This window comes from Salvelinus fontinalis, chromosome 9, assembly GCF_029448725.1.
Source record: "Salvelinus fontinalis isolate EN_2023a chromosome 9, ASM2944872v1, whole genome shotgun sequence".
In the NCBI taxonomy this organism is placed as follows: Eukaryota; Metazoa; Chordata; class Actinopteri; order Salmoniformes; family Salmonidae; genus Salvelinus; species Salvelinus fontinalis.
Window position 1 is genome coordinate 9,989,856 of NC_074673.1, and position 14,649 is coordinate 10,004,504.

At 42.5% G+C, this 14,649-nt stretch overlaps 1 protein-coding gene across 1 annotated transcript in view; it reads left to right on the top strand.

Moving 5' to 3' along the window:
• LOC129862037 (periphilin-1-like) overlaps positions 1–14,649 on the top strand; it is a 36,415-nt gene that overhangs the window by 6,276 nt on the left and 15,490 nt on the right. Inside the window, exons 5-8 of the mRNA XM_055933354.1 lie at positions 188–258; positions 9,093–9,230; positions 9,801–10,015; positions 10,299–10,337. Coding sequence (XP_055789329.1) covers positions 188–258; positions 9,093–9,230; positions 9,801–10,015; positions 10,299–10,337 — 463 coding nt within the window. The remainder of the gene's footprint in view (positions 1–187; positions 259–9,092; positions 9,231–9,800; positions 10,016–10,298; positions 10,338–14,649) is intronic.

The following is a 14,649-nucleotide window of genomic DNA, read 5'->3' on the forward strand; positions in this document are numbered from 1 at the left end:
ATGGTCAATTTATGATTTAGGTCCAAATACTTGTCATTTTACAAATGTTGGTGTCAGAAGAAAACTGAGTAGTGAGGCGAAAGATTTTAGCTGAATAGTGCTGGGTATTTTACCAAGTCAATACCTTCTCTACTATTTTCTGTCTCTAATATAGGATGACTTCTTCATTGGTTTTTTTTCTGTGCAGGAGGATTACAGAGATTCCTACTACAGGGACTCCAGAGATAATTCTCTGATGGGGTGTCAAGGAGAGATGAGGTAACCCAGTGGTCCCCTTCTGTTACTTGTTAGGCCTAGGTCTATATGAAGCTTTTTTCTTCATGTGTTTTTATGAACATGTGTGATTGAGACCAGTGTCTTGTATTGCTCCTTACGTACGGTGTACTGATGCTTTATATGAGCTTGTATAAAACAGGGTTGTGATGTTATGCACACGTGACTGTAAGTCGCTTTGTATAAAAGCGTCTGCTAAATGGCGTTTATTTTTTATTGTTGTTATTATTCTATGAACCACCAGGTGGTAGCAGAGGCTTGCCTTTCTCAAGCCCCTTTTATTAATGGTTTGAGGTTTTGTGTTGATTTGAGGTTTCTGAGAGGCATTTTTCAAATGATGTACTGTACCAGTCAAAAGTTTGGACACCTTCATTCCAGGGTTTTTCTTTTTAATATTTTCTACTTTGTAGAATAATAGTGAAGACATCAAAACTGTGGAATAACACATATGGAATCATGTAGTAACCAAGAAAGTGTAGAACAAATCAAAATATATTTCAGATTCTTCAAAGTAGCCACCCTTTGCCTTGATGACAGCTTTGAACACTTTTGTCATTCTCTCAACCAGCTTCATGAGGTAGTCACCTGGTGTGACTTTTTGAAAGTAAATTTGTTGTGACAAGGTACGGTGGTATACAGAAGATAGCCTTATTTGGTAACAGACCAAGTCCATATTATGGCAAGAACAGCTCAAAAAAAGCTAAGCGAAACGACAGTCCATTACTTTAAGACATGAAGGTCAGACAATGTGGGACATTTCAAGAACTTTGTGCTGTCGCAAATCCATCAAGCGCTATGACGGAACATGAGGTCCGCCACAGGAAAGGAAGACCCAGAGTTACCTCTGCTGCAGAGGATAAGTTCATTACAGAGTTACCAGCCTCAGAAATTGCAGCCCAAATAAATGCTTCACAGAGTTCAAGTAACAGACACATCTCAACATCAACTGTTCAGAGGAGACTGCGTGAATCAGGCCTTCATGGTCGAATTGCTGCAAAGAAACCACTACTAAAGGACACCAATAAGAAGAAAAGACTTGCTTGGGCCAAGAGACACGAGCAATGGACATTAGACCGGTGGAAATCTGTCCTTTGGTCTAATGAGTCCAAATTTGAGATTTTTGGTTTCAACCACCGTTTCTTTGTGAGACGCAGAGTAGGTGAACGGATGATCTCCCCATGTGTGGTTCCCACCGTGAAGCATGGAGGAGGTGTGGGGGTGCTTTTCTGGTGACACTGTCAGTGATTTATTTAGAATTCGAGGCACACTTAACCAGCATGGCTACCACAGCATTCTACAGCAATACGCCATCCCATCTGGTTTGCGCTTAGTGGGACTATCATTTGTTTTTTCAACAGGACAAGGACCCAACACACCCCCAGGCTGTGTAAGGGCTATTTGACCAAGGAGTCTGATGGAGTGCTGCATCAGATGACCTGGCCTCCACAATCACTCGACCTCAACCCAATTGAGATGGTTTGGGATGAGTTGAACCGCAGAGTGAAGGAAAAGCAGCCAATATGTGGAAACTCCTTCAAGACTGTTGGAAAAGCATTCCTCTTTAAGCTGGTTGAGAGAATGCCGAGTTTGCAAAGCTGTCATCAAGGCAACGGATGGCTACGTTGAAGGATATAAAATATATTTTGATTTAACACTTTTTTTTGTGTGGTTACTACATGATTCTATATGTGTTATTTCATAGTTTTGATGTCTTCACTATTATTCTTCAAATTAGAAAATAGTAAAAATAAAGAAAATCCCTTGAATGAGTAGTTGTCCAAACTGACTGGTGTTGTATGTCTATTTGTGTAATCGATCACTTTGATTATATAACATATGGCATTGATCAAAACCTTGAATTCTGTACTTTTAATTCTTACGGCTCAGTAGGAATTAGTACCCATCTCAGGAAAAGCTTAGACTGAAATCCCCACTCGAGATATATCACACTTGATTTATATCCCACAATCACATTGAAGAGGGACTGAAGTGAATTTGCCAACTTCTCTGAGCTATTGCGAGGGAAAGACCAAGAGGAGGCTGGTGGCTCTCGTTTCATAACGTATTCCACTTATCGACCACCACACTCCTCCCCTTGAGGGGCTTGTAGCTCCACCCCACACACAGCACAGCTAAAGCCAGTCTGCTCTGCCCCAGTGCTGCCAAGACATCCGTGTAGCAGTGGCCCAAAACAGTGGCAACAGTACCCCCCCCCGGAGAACCAGCTGGGCAGCCGGCCACTCCCTCTCCCTCGGTAGCTAAACGACCACCACCATGCTCTTGGCTCTCCACAGAATCTATGCACGGCGTACATGCTCTCTCTGCTGTCCTGGGGGGAGAGAGGGAGAGCAAGCTCTATTATTGGACCAGATTCCAATTCCGTTAGCAACCGTTATATGACCCGTCTAACCTCTCTATAGGGCCCTGATGAGAGGTTCCAGGAAGTTCATTCTCAATGCAGTCACCCGTCGTGATAATACATTTTATCGATAGTGATATTACTGTGCATGTTGTTGTTGAGCCCACCGGTTATGAACGTTTCAACATCTGTGTTGAAACTTTGTTTTTACCATCAGTTTCTGTTGTAAAGAGTACCACCCCCCCCAAGAAAAACTACACTAACCATGACCTGCTGTCTATATCGTCCAATAATAGAGCAGATACAAGTCAAGTGCTCCACAAGCGAACAGTTGAGTGTTCGTCAACAGAGCAAGTCACTTGCATCTCCCCCTTGATTGGACAATACAGCAGCTGTTGAGTGGCATCATGTGCTCGCCAACAGATCACGTGACTTGCATCTGCTCTGTGACTGGACGACACAGAACGCAGTGCTGTGTGGGATGAGTAGTTTGTGTACATACCGGAGTTAGGAGGTAAACAGTCTACCCTTTTTTTTCTTCATATATCACAGTTGTTGTCAGGCGAGGTGGTTCCAAACGTAACCTTTTGAATGAATGATTAATGGTTCACCCCAGCTTTGTTAATCTAGTCAACGTTTGGAACCACGATAATAAGCATGTTGTTGAAATTCATGCTAAAAATGAGTGGCCGTGTCAGTCCCGGAGGTTGCCACGGCCTGTCAGTGTTGCAGAAATGCACAAATTAATTGGCAAAACATTGTATTTAGAGATTGTAAATCCAAAAAGTTTTGTTTACAATTCAATTCTCCAAGTTCGGCCTTTTTGATTCACATTAGAATAATGCCAATAGTCATAACTGCTTCCTTGGCTTGTAGGAGACTTGTAGGCAGTGGAGGCTATAGCAGACTCCTGGTGTGGTGTTGACAGGGCAGCAGGCAGGCATCTGGGTCTGGTTTTCCACTATTGTCTGGTCAGGAGGTTGACGGGAGGCATCACCCCTGCAGTGCAGCCCACAGCAAGCAGCGTCCAGGAAGTCTTTGGAGGGTCTCGCTCCTGGCCGGAGGTGTCTCATCGACTGGCCATGTGGAGATTGAGGTGGCCAGACAGAAGATGAACAGCAAGGCCACACCGCCACCCCATTACCTCTCCTTAACACAACTAAAGACAGGGTTCTGGGACTACGGGGCTGCTTCATGGTCCTCAGTCACAGGGTTCCCCACTTACATGCAGAAGCCGTGTGTGTGTGTGTGTGTGTGTGTGTGTGTGTGTGTGTGTGTGTGTGTGTGTGTGTGTGTGTGTGTGTGTGTGTGTGTGTGTGTGTGTGTGTGTGTGTGTGTGTGTGTGTGTGTGGTGAACACTGCAGGGGGGCCTTGGCAACTGAGGCAGGCAGGCAGCCGGTGGTTTAATCAATCTGCTCCTTTGTGGAGCTCTTGACCTCGTGATGAATAACAGATAATGAGGGAAAATGGGGAGCCTTGTTAAGTGCCAGAAGTGTAACTGGTTAGGAGTCAACTACTCTCCCTTTGAACTTTCAAAGTCACCTCAGCCAAACCTTGCTGCATGCTGCTCTAATGTTTTTTTTTGTAAACCTGTCTTTGTAATTAGACCTCAACCCATAATTGCAGTCATGTTATATTTGTGCGTGAGGCTGATTGCATTCAGCAAGATGATGAAAGAGATGGGAGGGGTCGGCTGCCGTTTGACTAAAGAAGCCAATTAAATTGGTATTGGGTTTATATATTTATATATTAGTTTTCAAAATGAGGTCGTAAATGTTTTTATTTGTTTGTCTGATGATTTGGGTGTAATGCATTGTGGCTTTACTAGCATGACCTTTTGAATAGAGGGAGGTGGAGTCTCAGATGGCACCCTATGCCCTATATAGTTCAATACTTTGTCATAAGTTGTAGGGTGCCATTTTGGAACACAGACCTCTCTCAGATCTTCTACATCCTAGCTCAGACAGCCAGGGCCTCCTTTTCCCACCCTGGTATTAGGCAGGTTGCTCTTTTGGATCCTGAAAGAGATATTGGAACTCTTATGGCAGGTGGGGCTGTGCCACCCAGTTGCTCTGATGTCTATTTGGTTACTCTTGCGTTCGGATCAGCATGTTTTATTCTCCCTGGTCCACAAAGATGTAACGTGTGCTTAGTGAGCATCTTTCTAAATTGGAAGAACTGCTTTGAAGATGCTGTTATAGATATAGTATTAATATATATATATATTTAAAATCACTTTAAAGGAATTTTCTTCAAAAGCCCCCCAGAAATTCTCCAAGTATAGTGTCCACAGAATTACTTTTTCATAGGTTTGTTATGGAAAGAGAGGTGAGGTTAAAGGAATCGCTCACTGCAACGGTGGTAATTAACTTTATTTGGTAAATGGCAGTCTGAGCCTTGGCTACTTCAAACCGGTCTGGGGGTCGTAAAAGCTGGAGGACATGTTAGGCTTGCACATTGTTTGGGACGTGGCCCTGTAAGTTCAGGCAGGGGTCATGAAAACCAGGTGCCGTTGGATGGTTAATTTATATATACCTCTAGGGTTGGGCGGATCCAGATGTTCATATCGTTTCTCTACCCAACCTGGGTATATGGTTTTACCAGAAGTGAACACAAGGGGTGCTGTTTCCCCAAAATAATCGAACGTTTTTTTTTTCTCCAAATAGATCTTTCTTTGGGTTATGCACAAAACTATTTAGGCAACAGGGATCATGATCAAGGAAGGGATTTAATGTCTCTGCTGTAACCAAGAAGCTTCATCTTGACAGTTGGCTACCATGTTAAGCAAACCAAATACATAGCTGGAGTCCTGAGCTGGATATAATTTATTTGACGTCTTAGATTTCGTATAGTTATACCTCAGCAATGTGGCTGCTTTATACCTGAATCTGACGGCCATAAGCCCTGCCTATCCTGCCTGGATCAGGAGCATGCGCAAGCTGCCCTGTACCCTCAGTCATGTATGGCGTGCACTCATTGTGCCCTTATATTGATGCGTTCACTGAGGAGATGAGTGGCGTTCTTCAGGCTTGGCCTCGTATCCCCTCGCCCTCAGCCTGTATCTGCATCAGCACCCTCTCCCAGGCTTGGCCTCGTATCCCCTCGCCCTCAGCCTGTATCTGCATCAGCACCCTCTCCCAGGCTTGGCCTCGTATCCCCTCGCCCTCAGCCTGTATCTGCATCAGCACCCTCTCCCAGGCTTGGCCTCGTATCCCCTCGCCCTCAGCCTGTATCTGCATCAGCACCCTCTCCCAGGCTTGGCCTCGTATCCCCTCGCCCTCACCCTGTATCTGCATCAGCACCCTCTCCCAGGCTTGGCCTCGTATCCCCTCGCCCTCAGCCTGTATCTGCATCAGCACCCTCTCCCAGGCTTGGGCTCGTATCCCCTCGCCCTCACCCTGTATCTGCATCAGCACCCTCTCCCAGGCTTGGGCTCGTATCCCCTCGCCCTCACCCTGTATCTGCATCAGCACCCTCTCCCAGGCTTGGCCTCGTATCCCCTCGCCCTCAGCCTGTATCTGCATCAGCACCCTCTCCCAGGCTTGGCATGGTGAGAACCATCAGGGTGCCATAGTATGCAAATCAAATTGTATTTGTCACATGCGCAAATACAACAGGTGTAGACCTTACCGTGAAATGCTTACTCTCAAGCCCTTAACCAACAATGCAGTTCAAGAAATATAGTTAAGAAAATATCTATAATTTTTTTTTTTTTTGTTACGCAAAATAACAATAACGAGGATTTATACAGGGAGTACCGGTACCGAGTCAATGTGCGGGGGTACATTGCCATGTAGTTTACCAATTAAATGGTCTGATGGTGATGTGGATATACTCGGTATACAAATCCCAAAAGAAAGAAATGATCTCACTCCAATAAGTTTTTATAGAAAGTTAGAAAAAATAGATAAGATCTTGCTACCATGGAAAGGAAAATACCTGTCTATTTGTGGGAAAATCACCCTGATTAACTCTTTAATCATATCACAGTTTACCTATTTGCTTATGGTTTTGCCTACACCTAGTAACCTGCTTTTTAAATTATGTGAACAAAAAATATATAATTTTATTTGGAACGGCAAGCCAGATAAAATTAAAAGGGCCTATTTATATAACGAATATGAATTCGGAGGGCAGAAATTATTAAATATTAAAGCATTAGACCTCTCACTAAAGGCATCAGTCATACAAAAGTTATACTTAAATCCAAACTGGTTCTCTAGTAGATTGGTACGAATGTCTCATCCTATGTTCAAGAAGGGCCTTTTTCCCTTTATTCAGATTACACCTGCTCACTTTCGGTTGCTTGAAAAGGAAATAATCTCCAAAATATCTTTATTTTTTAAACAAGCCTTAGAAAGTTGGTTGCAATTTCAGTTTAATCCACCTGAAAGGACGGAACAAATAGTACAACAAATCTTGTGGTTAAATTCAAATATAGTAATTGATAAAAAAAAATGTATTTATCGAAGAAATGTTTAAAAAAGGTATAATTTTTGTGAATGATATCATAAATAGGACTGGTGGAGTAATGTCACACATGCAGCTAACACAGACATATGGAAATGTCTGCTCTACCCAAAATTACAACCAATTAATTGTAGCATTACCACAAAAATGGAAGAGGCAGGTGGAAGGGGATAAAAGTAAGGAACTTGTATGTCGGCCTTATATTAAAGAACATAAATGGTTAAAGAAAAGTGTGATAAATAAAAACATATGCCAATTTCATTTAAGGACCAAAAAACTTACAGCTGTGCCATATAAATTGCAAAATAGTTGGGAAGAGATTTTCGATGTACCCATTCCATGGCACATGGTTTATGAATTGATACGCAAAACAACGCCGGATTCAAAACTTCGAATTTTTCAATTTAAATTATTGTACAAAATTCTTGCAACTAATAGAATGTTATATATATGGGGGATACAATCTTCTCAGCTCTGTAGATTCTGCTGTGAGGAGGCAGAGTCATTAGACCATTTATTTTGGTATTGTCCGCATGTAGCTCGTTTTTGGTCACAGGTCCAGGAATGGTTGAAGAATTGCAACATTTGCGTAGAACTAACGCTACAGATAGCAATACTGGGGGATTTGAAAAGCCATAGTCAATCAATCAATAATATAATAATTATTTTAGCAAAAATGTTTATTTTTAATTTACAATCCGTGGAAGCTATGAGAATAGGAAGTTTCAAATCTTTTGTGAAGCATCACAGCACAGTTGAAAAATATATGGCAAATAAAAATCCGAAATGGATGATGTTGGAAGATAGATGGGAAAGGTTGAGTGGAGCTGAAGGGTGGGACTAATAACAAGATAAACAATGTAGGGCATACGGGATCTGTGAAATGTGTATAGGTGCGGAGCTATTGTGAAATAGCACAGTTACAAGTGGAAATCAAACTGGATGGACAACAGAAATAGAGGAAGGACTAAGAACAAACAAGAGAGAACTATTATAAAGTAGACTGTGTCTGTAAAATGTGTATAAGATGTATAAATTGAAGGTAAAAACAGAAATGTTTATCAGTTTACTCCAATTGGGGGATCGGTGGTAGGGTTTGCAGGGAATAATAATAAAGGTATACTCTTTAAAAAAAGTATGTATGTCTATGTAGGTATGTGTATGTATATATGTGTATATGTATGCATACGTGAATGGATATATATATTTACCCCAAAAAATATGGGGGATTGGAAATGATGCAGACAATTACATTGGAAGCAACATTCTTTCCGCAATATTAAGCTGATCCACCCCCCCCCCCCCAAAAAAAAAGTGCGGGGGTACAGGTTAGTCAAGGTCTTTTTTAAAGTGACTATGCATAAACAATAAACAGCGAGTTGCAGCAGTGTAAAAACAAAGGGGGGATTCAATGTAAATAGTCCAGGTGACATTATTTAAGACTGAGACTCTCTCCAATACAACCCAACATTGCAGAGTTATGTGCATCCTTTCAAGCACACCCTTCTCACTAACCTGTGGTGAGTTATTCACCATTTTTTATGAACAAGTAAGGTTTTATATGTAAGTGGGTTAAATAAAGAGCAAAATGATTAATTTATTATATTATTATTTGTGCCCTGGTCCTGTAAGAACTTTTTGTCACTTCCCACGAGCCGGGTTGTGACGACAACTCACACTCGTTCTTGTGTTTTAATACATGTATCATATAGTGTGTGTGTGTGTGTGTGTGTGGCAGGCTTACAATGATGGCAAAAAACAACATTTGAGTGTGTGCTGACCCTGGTGCTAGAGGGGGTACGCAGTTGGAGGTTGAATGTTTGAAGGGGCACGGGAATATAAAATGTTTGGGAACTACTGATCTAGGTTAATCTTTGGACTAGAACTAGTTGGTTTTAAAGATAGGACAGTATTTTCTTCAGATATAGTGCATGGTGAAGTATTTACTTTGATCATATTTGATTGAGGTATTTTCTTATGTCATTTTTAGGATAAGCAGCAGAGCGGGCTCCCACCTCAGCAGCAGAGTTAAAGGAATAGCTCCTCTCTCGAGGACCGTGTCTTCGGCAGCTAACCCCGATAGAGTGGACCCCAATCTGATGCAGACCCTCATGTACTTGGACCGAGGGTAGGCCTATCCCTTCTAGTGCACTTAGTTAATGGACCAAGTGCCAAAACCACTCGTTAGACCCCTGCAACTTCAGGTGTTGTTGGCTTTCAGTTTTACTGTTTTTCAAGATACAAACCACAATTTATTTTGTCCAGCAACTTTAGTGTTTAGTTCTTTTACTCTTAGTTACTCTCAGTTTAACTCTACAGTTAGAGAGTTTTAGAATCAAAGTGCACATCATGGGTAGAGACATTAGTTCTATAGTTGAATGGACCTCAATGGATAGGCCCTTGAATCCCCTTGTCTCTCTGTCTCTCTCTCTCTGTCTCTCTCTCTCTGTCTCTCTCTCTGTATCTCTCCGTCACTCTCTCTCTCTCTGTATCTCTCTCTGTATCTCTCCGTCACTCTCTCTCTCTCTCTCTCTCTCTCTCTCTCTCTCTCTCTGTCTCTGTCTCTGTCTCTCTCTGTCTCTGTCTCTGTCTCTCTCTGTCTCTCTCTGTCTCTCTCTGTCTCTCTCTGTCTCTCTCTGTCTCTCTCTCTCTCTCTCATTGTCTCTCTCTCTGTCTGTTTCTCTCATTGTCTTGTCAGAGAGGACCCTGAGGGTCTTAGGCGAAGGGGCCTGGACCCCTACGCTGTAGGCCCAGCCGGGGACACTTACAAAACGGTACGGGATCGCCCTCCCATCAGGATGGATATCTCACCAGGCCCTGTTATCCTGCGCTCTGGGTCCAACACCAGCAAAAGGAGCTACTCCCCAGACAGGGACCAGAAGAGCTTCTCCTACCAGCAGAGCCAGCAGAAGAGTACGTCTGCATCCCAAACTGTTCCTTATTATTCCCTATAAAGTGCACTTAATTTGACCAGGGCGCATAGAGGACGGGAGTTTCCTTTGGTTTAACTGCAGAGACCACAGCGCTTTAGTTCAGCTGTCAATGATGAACAATATCAGTTTTAAATCAATCACTTTAGTCTGGCTCTGTACCAGTGTCCATGCATTGGACATTCAGCAATGCATTGGACATTCATCCTTTGTAGTACATTTGCTGCCAGTCATTTTGGAGACCTTTTTCTCTCTCGCCCCTCCAGGGTATAACGAAGAGCCTCACAGCCAGAACAGAGAACCTGGTAAGTCTAGATTACACATTGAACAGTCAAGCCGATTCAATGACCCACAGGGATGCAAACTAGTGCCGTTTTGTGATATGAAATGTGCCGTTTTGAATCCAAAATAGGTGACCTACGTGATTCGTGTAGATCTGATGAGAAAAGTTTGGAGGGGGGGGGCTTTGGATCACTACTGGCTGTATGCGAAAGAGAGAAGAGAATCAATGTGCTTAGTTACAGCATCAGCGCGCGCTCTAGAAACACAGCGGGAGAGTGGAAAGGCAGTTTGTGCGTCCCCTGAACGATAACGGAGAGGTCGGTGAGAAGAAACCTAACCACGGAGACGGGGGTGAGAAGGTGATGAAGCATACTTCATGAACTGTAACCGAAAAACAACTGGCATTTGGAAAGTTTGAGGTGACGGAGAAACTGTGGTGGAACGAGTATTGTTAGCGTTGTTAAGTATCTTGCTAGCTGGATCGAATTGTCCGTTAGCTAGACAAGAAATGTTGAGCAACATTATCCAATTAAACTGAGTTTATTGTGTGAAAATTAGCTGGCTAATAAGGTCAGACAGCTAACGTTAGTAACCTAACCAATTCGTTATAGTATTAACTGGTATATGACTCCTTGCCATTCCTCAAGTTATAACGCGACGCGTTAGTTGCTTACTAGACCCTGGCAAACTGTGAAATGTTAACTAGCTAACGAACTAACTACTATCTGTGAACTGATGTTTTCCATCTGAAGTATGTGGTTAACTTTCAGAATGAGATAATTAGGTGAAAATGAGGCATTGCTTTTTAGGCCAGTGGATTCAGGGATCAAGTGTAGCTGGAGCTGGTCCTGGTTTAAGTTGCATGTCACCAGAAGTGAAAGAAGCACCACACGTTCCCTCTTTCAGTACAGTGGATAAAAAGGGGTATGTCAGGTGTACTCTCTGCCTGAATGAGATCAATTATGCCAACAAAGGGTATCATGCTCTGCTGGCACATTGCAGACATATGTCCACAGGCAGAACGTGTACAATGTAATAATGTGTAGCCCAAAGATATTGCTTTTGTTGTGTTGAACTTGACAGCAACACGTGTGAGTGGAGGAGGGGGGGGGGGGTTATTTAATCTGAACATTATTTTTGCACACGTGTAGCCTTGTGCACTTCATCATCTACTATAGTGGCCACTATAAGAGAGCAAAAATAGAATGCCTGTTTGTTTCATTCTATTTCTACTTTAAGATGTTTTTTCCCCAAGTGCAGTATTTAGATGTGTGTGTGGTCACAAGCGTTCTGTTATAAAGGCTGTCATGGTCACAAGCGTTCTGTTATAAAGGCTGTCATGGTCACAAGTGTTCTGTTATAAAGGCTGTCATGGTCACAAGCGTTCTGTTATAAAGGCTGTCATGCTCACAAGCGTTCTGTTATAAAGGCTGTCATGGTCACAAGCGTTCTATTATAAAGGCTGTCATGGTCACAAGCTTTCTATTATGAAGGCTGTCATGGTCACAAGCGTTCTGTTATAAAGGCTGTCATGGTCACAAGCGTTCTATTATAAAGGCTGTCATGGTCACAAATGTTCTATTATAAAGGCTGTCATGGTCACAAGCGTTCTGTTATAAAGGCTGTCATGGTCACAAGCGTTCTATTATAAAGGCTGTCATGGTCACAAGCGTTCTATTATGAAGGCTGTCGTGGTCACAAGCGTTCTATTATGAAGGCTGTCATGGTCACAAGCGTTCTATTATAAAGGCTGTCATGGTCACAAGCGTTCTATTATAAAGGCTGTCATGGTCACAAGCGTTCTATTATAAAGGCTGTCATGGTCACAAGCGTTCTATTATAAAGGCTGTCATGGTCACAAGCGTTCTATTATAAAGGCTGTCATGGTCACAAGCGTTCTATTATAAAGGCTGTCATGGTCACAAGCGTTCTATTATAAAGGCTGTCATGGTCACAAGCGTTCTATTATAAAGGCTGTCATGGTCACAAGCGTTCTGTTATAAAGGCTGTCATGGTCACAAGCGTTCTATTATAAAGGCTGTCATGGTCACAAGCGTTCTATTATAAAGGCTGTCATGGTCACAAGCGTTCTATTATAAAGGCTGTCATGGTCACAAGCGTTCTATTATAAAGGCTGTCATGGTCACAAGCGTTCTATTATAAAGGCTGTCATGGTCACAAGCGTTCTATTATAAAGGCTGTCATGGTCACAAGCGTTCTATTATAAAGGCTGTCATGGTCACAAGCGTTCTATTATAAAGGCTGTCATGGTCACAAGCGTTCTATTATAAAGGCTGTCATGGTCACAAGCGTTCTATTATAAAGGCTGTCATGGTCACAAGCGTTCTATTATAAAGGCTGTCATGGTCACAAGCGTTCTATTATAAAGGCTGTCATGGTCACAAGCGTTCTATTATAAAGGCTGTCATGGTCACAAGCGTTCTGTTATAAAGGCTGTCATGGTCACAAGCGTTCTATTATAAAGGCTGTCATGGCTAACTAATATTAATGTATTGTTTTTTGCAGTCATTTGCAGTAAAGTCTAGGCAAAAAATAACATTGGATTGCTTTCTTTAAAATATTTTAGCTGCGCGTTTGGTTCACATTAACCACTTTTTATTTTACACACAGGGTGATCATATTCTTTGTTGTTTAATAAGTTAAAACCTGCATTTCCTCCTAGCAGGGATTTTTTTGCATGTTTCAGTGCAGCAACAAAAAAGTGTCACCTTTTTGGGCCCTCAGCAGTTTGCATCCCTGGTTCCAGCATTCAGGTTTTGCTACATGTAAGCCTATCCATAAAATAACAATTTGGCACCTTGGTTTGAAGTGATGTAAAAGCTCAAATTGAGCACCTCTCTCTGAGAGGAGCATCTGTTTTCAGTGGAGGTGTGTGTTCAAAGAGAGGTGCTGGAACATGTTAACCATTTTAATTATACATACACACTTTTCTCGAAGGCTTTTGATTCAAGGTCTGACCTTTTGGCTGGTGTGGGAGTAGCGTGCACACTGAGCTAGCAGATGTCTTCAAGATCAAACCAAAACACCCACCCACTCACATTACCTTCCCTTGTGAGTGGAGTGGGGCATGCATACCATTACTTAGTAACTCTTTTGTGCTCCAAAATAATTCCATCGCTGAATAGAATAAAAAGACTAGGATGATTCCCCCCGCCCCCCGGTGGATATAACATCGATTTGTGTAGGTAACCTCAGTGTGGGAGTATTGGGTAATTTTGGGATTAAGGAGAATATTGGGGTTGGAGGAGAGTATGTTTTTATTGAAAAGTCCTTTCATCATCACTGCAGAGGTTTTTAAATACTATATTTTATTCGTACATGCTACTGTGGAGGAGACGGAGCACAGTGGAAGTCTTCAGTCTGAAGAATTCCCCCCCCCCTCCTCCCCTGGGGCGGCAGGTAGCCTAGTGGTTAGAGCATTGGGCCAGTAACCGAAAGGTTGCTGGATCAAATCCCCGAGCTGACAAGGTAAAAATATGTCGTTCTGCCCCTGAACAAGGCAGTTAACCCACTGTTCCCCGGTTAGCCGTCATTGTAAATAAGAATTTGTTCTTAACTGACTTGCCTAGTTAAATAAAGGTTTCACATATTTGGGATGCTGCATATTCTAGCCGCCTTTAGAAGATGTAGAAACCCCCTCCACCCCTGTCTGGAACACTAATTAGACTAGGCTGACGCACAAGAAATGCACACCGGGCTTAGTAGGCCTGGTCTTAGTGAAGAGATCCTGTATAATGTCTCTGAGTGAGCATTTCAAGTACAATGGTTTAGAGATGCACTTACTGAAAGCATGCAGCTTTCAAGTTTTGTTTCCCAAATATTTTAAGACTAGCCTAGCCTTTAAGCTATAACTATTATTTGTTTGGATTGCAGTCAACAACAATTCACCAATTTAAGCTGACAGAAATACCCTCTTAGACCTACTCTAATACACTGGGTTTGTTAAATGCAATACGCTGTGTGTAACGTCCATTTTTGTAGCTTACTAGGCTACTTGAGTCCTCTCTCTGCTCTCCCTCTCCATGCCGCTTTTCACACAGACCTAGCCCCGCCACCTGTCACTCAAGGAGCACATTTATTGTTGCTTGACCACGAGTCACTTGCGTTCGGTCTGCATGGTCTATTTTTTTAATTTAACCTTTATTTACCCAGGTAGGCTAGTTGAGAACAAGTTCTCATTTAAAACTGCGACATGGCCAAGATAAAGCAAAGCATTGTGACACAAACAACAACACAGAGTTGCATATGGAGTAAACATACATACAGTCAATTATACAATAGAAAAATCTATATACAGTGTGTGCAAATGAGGTT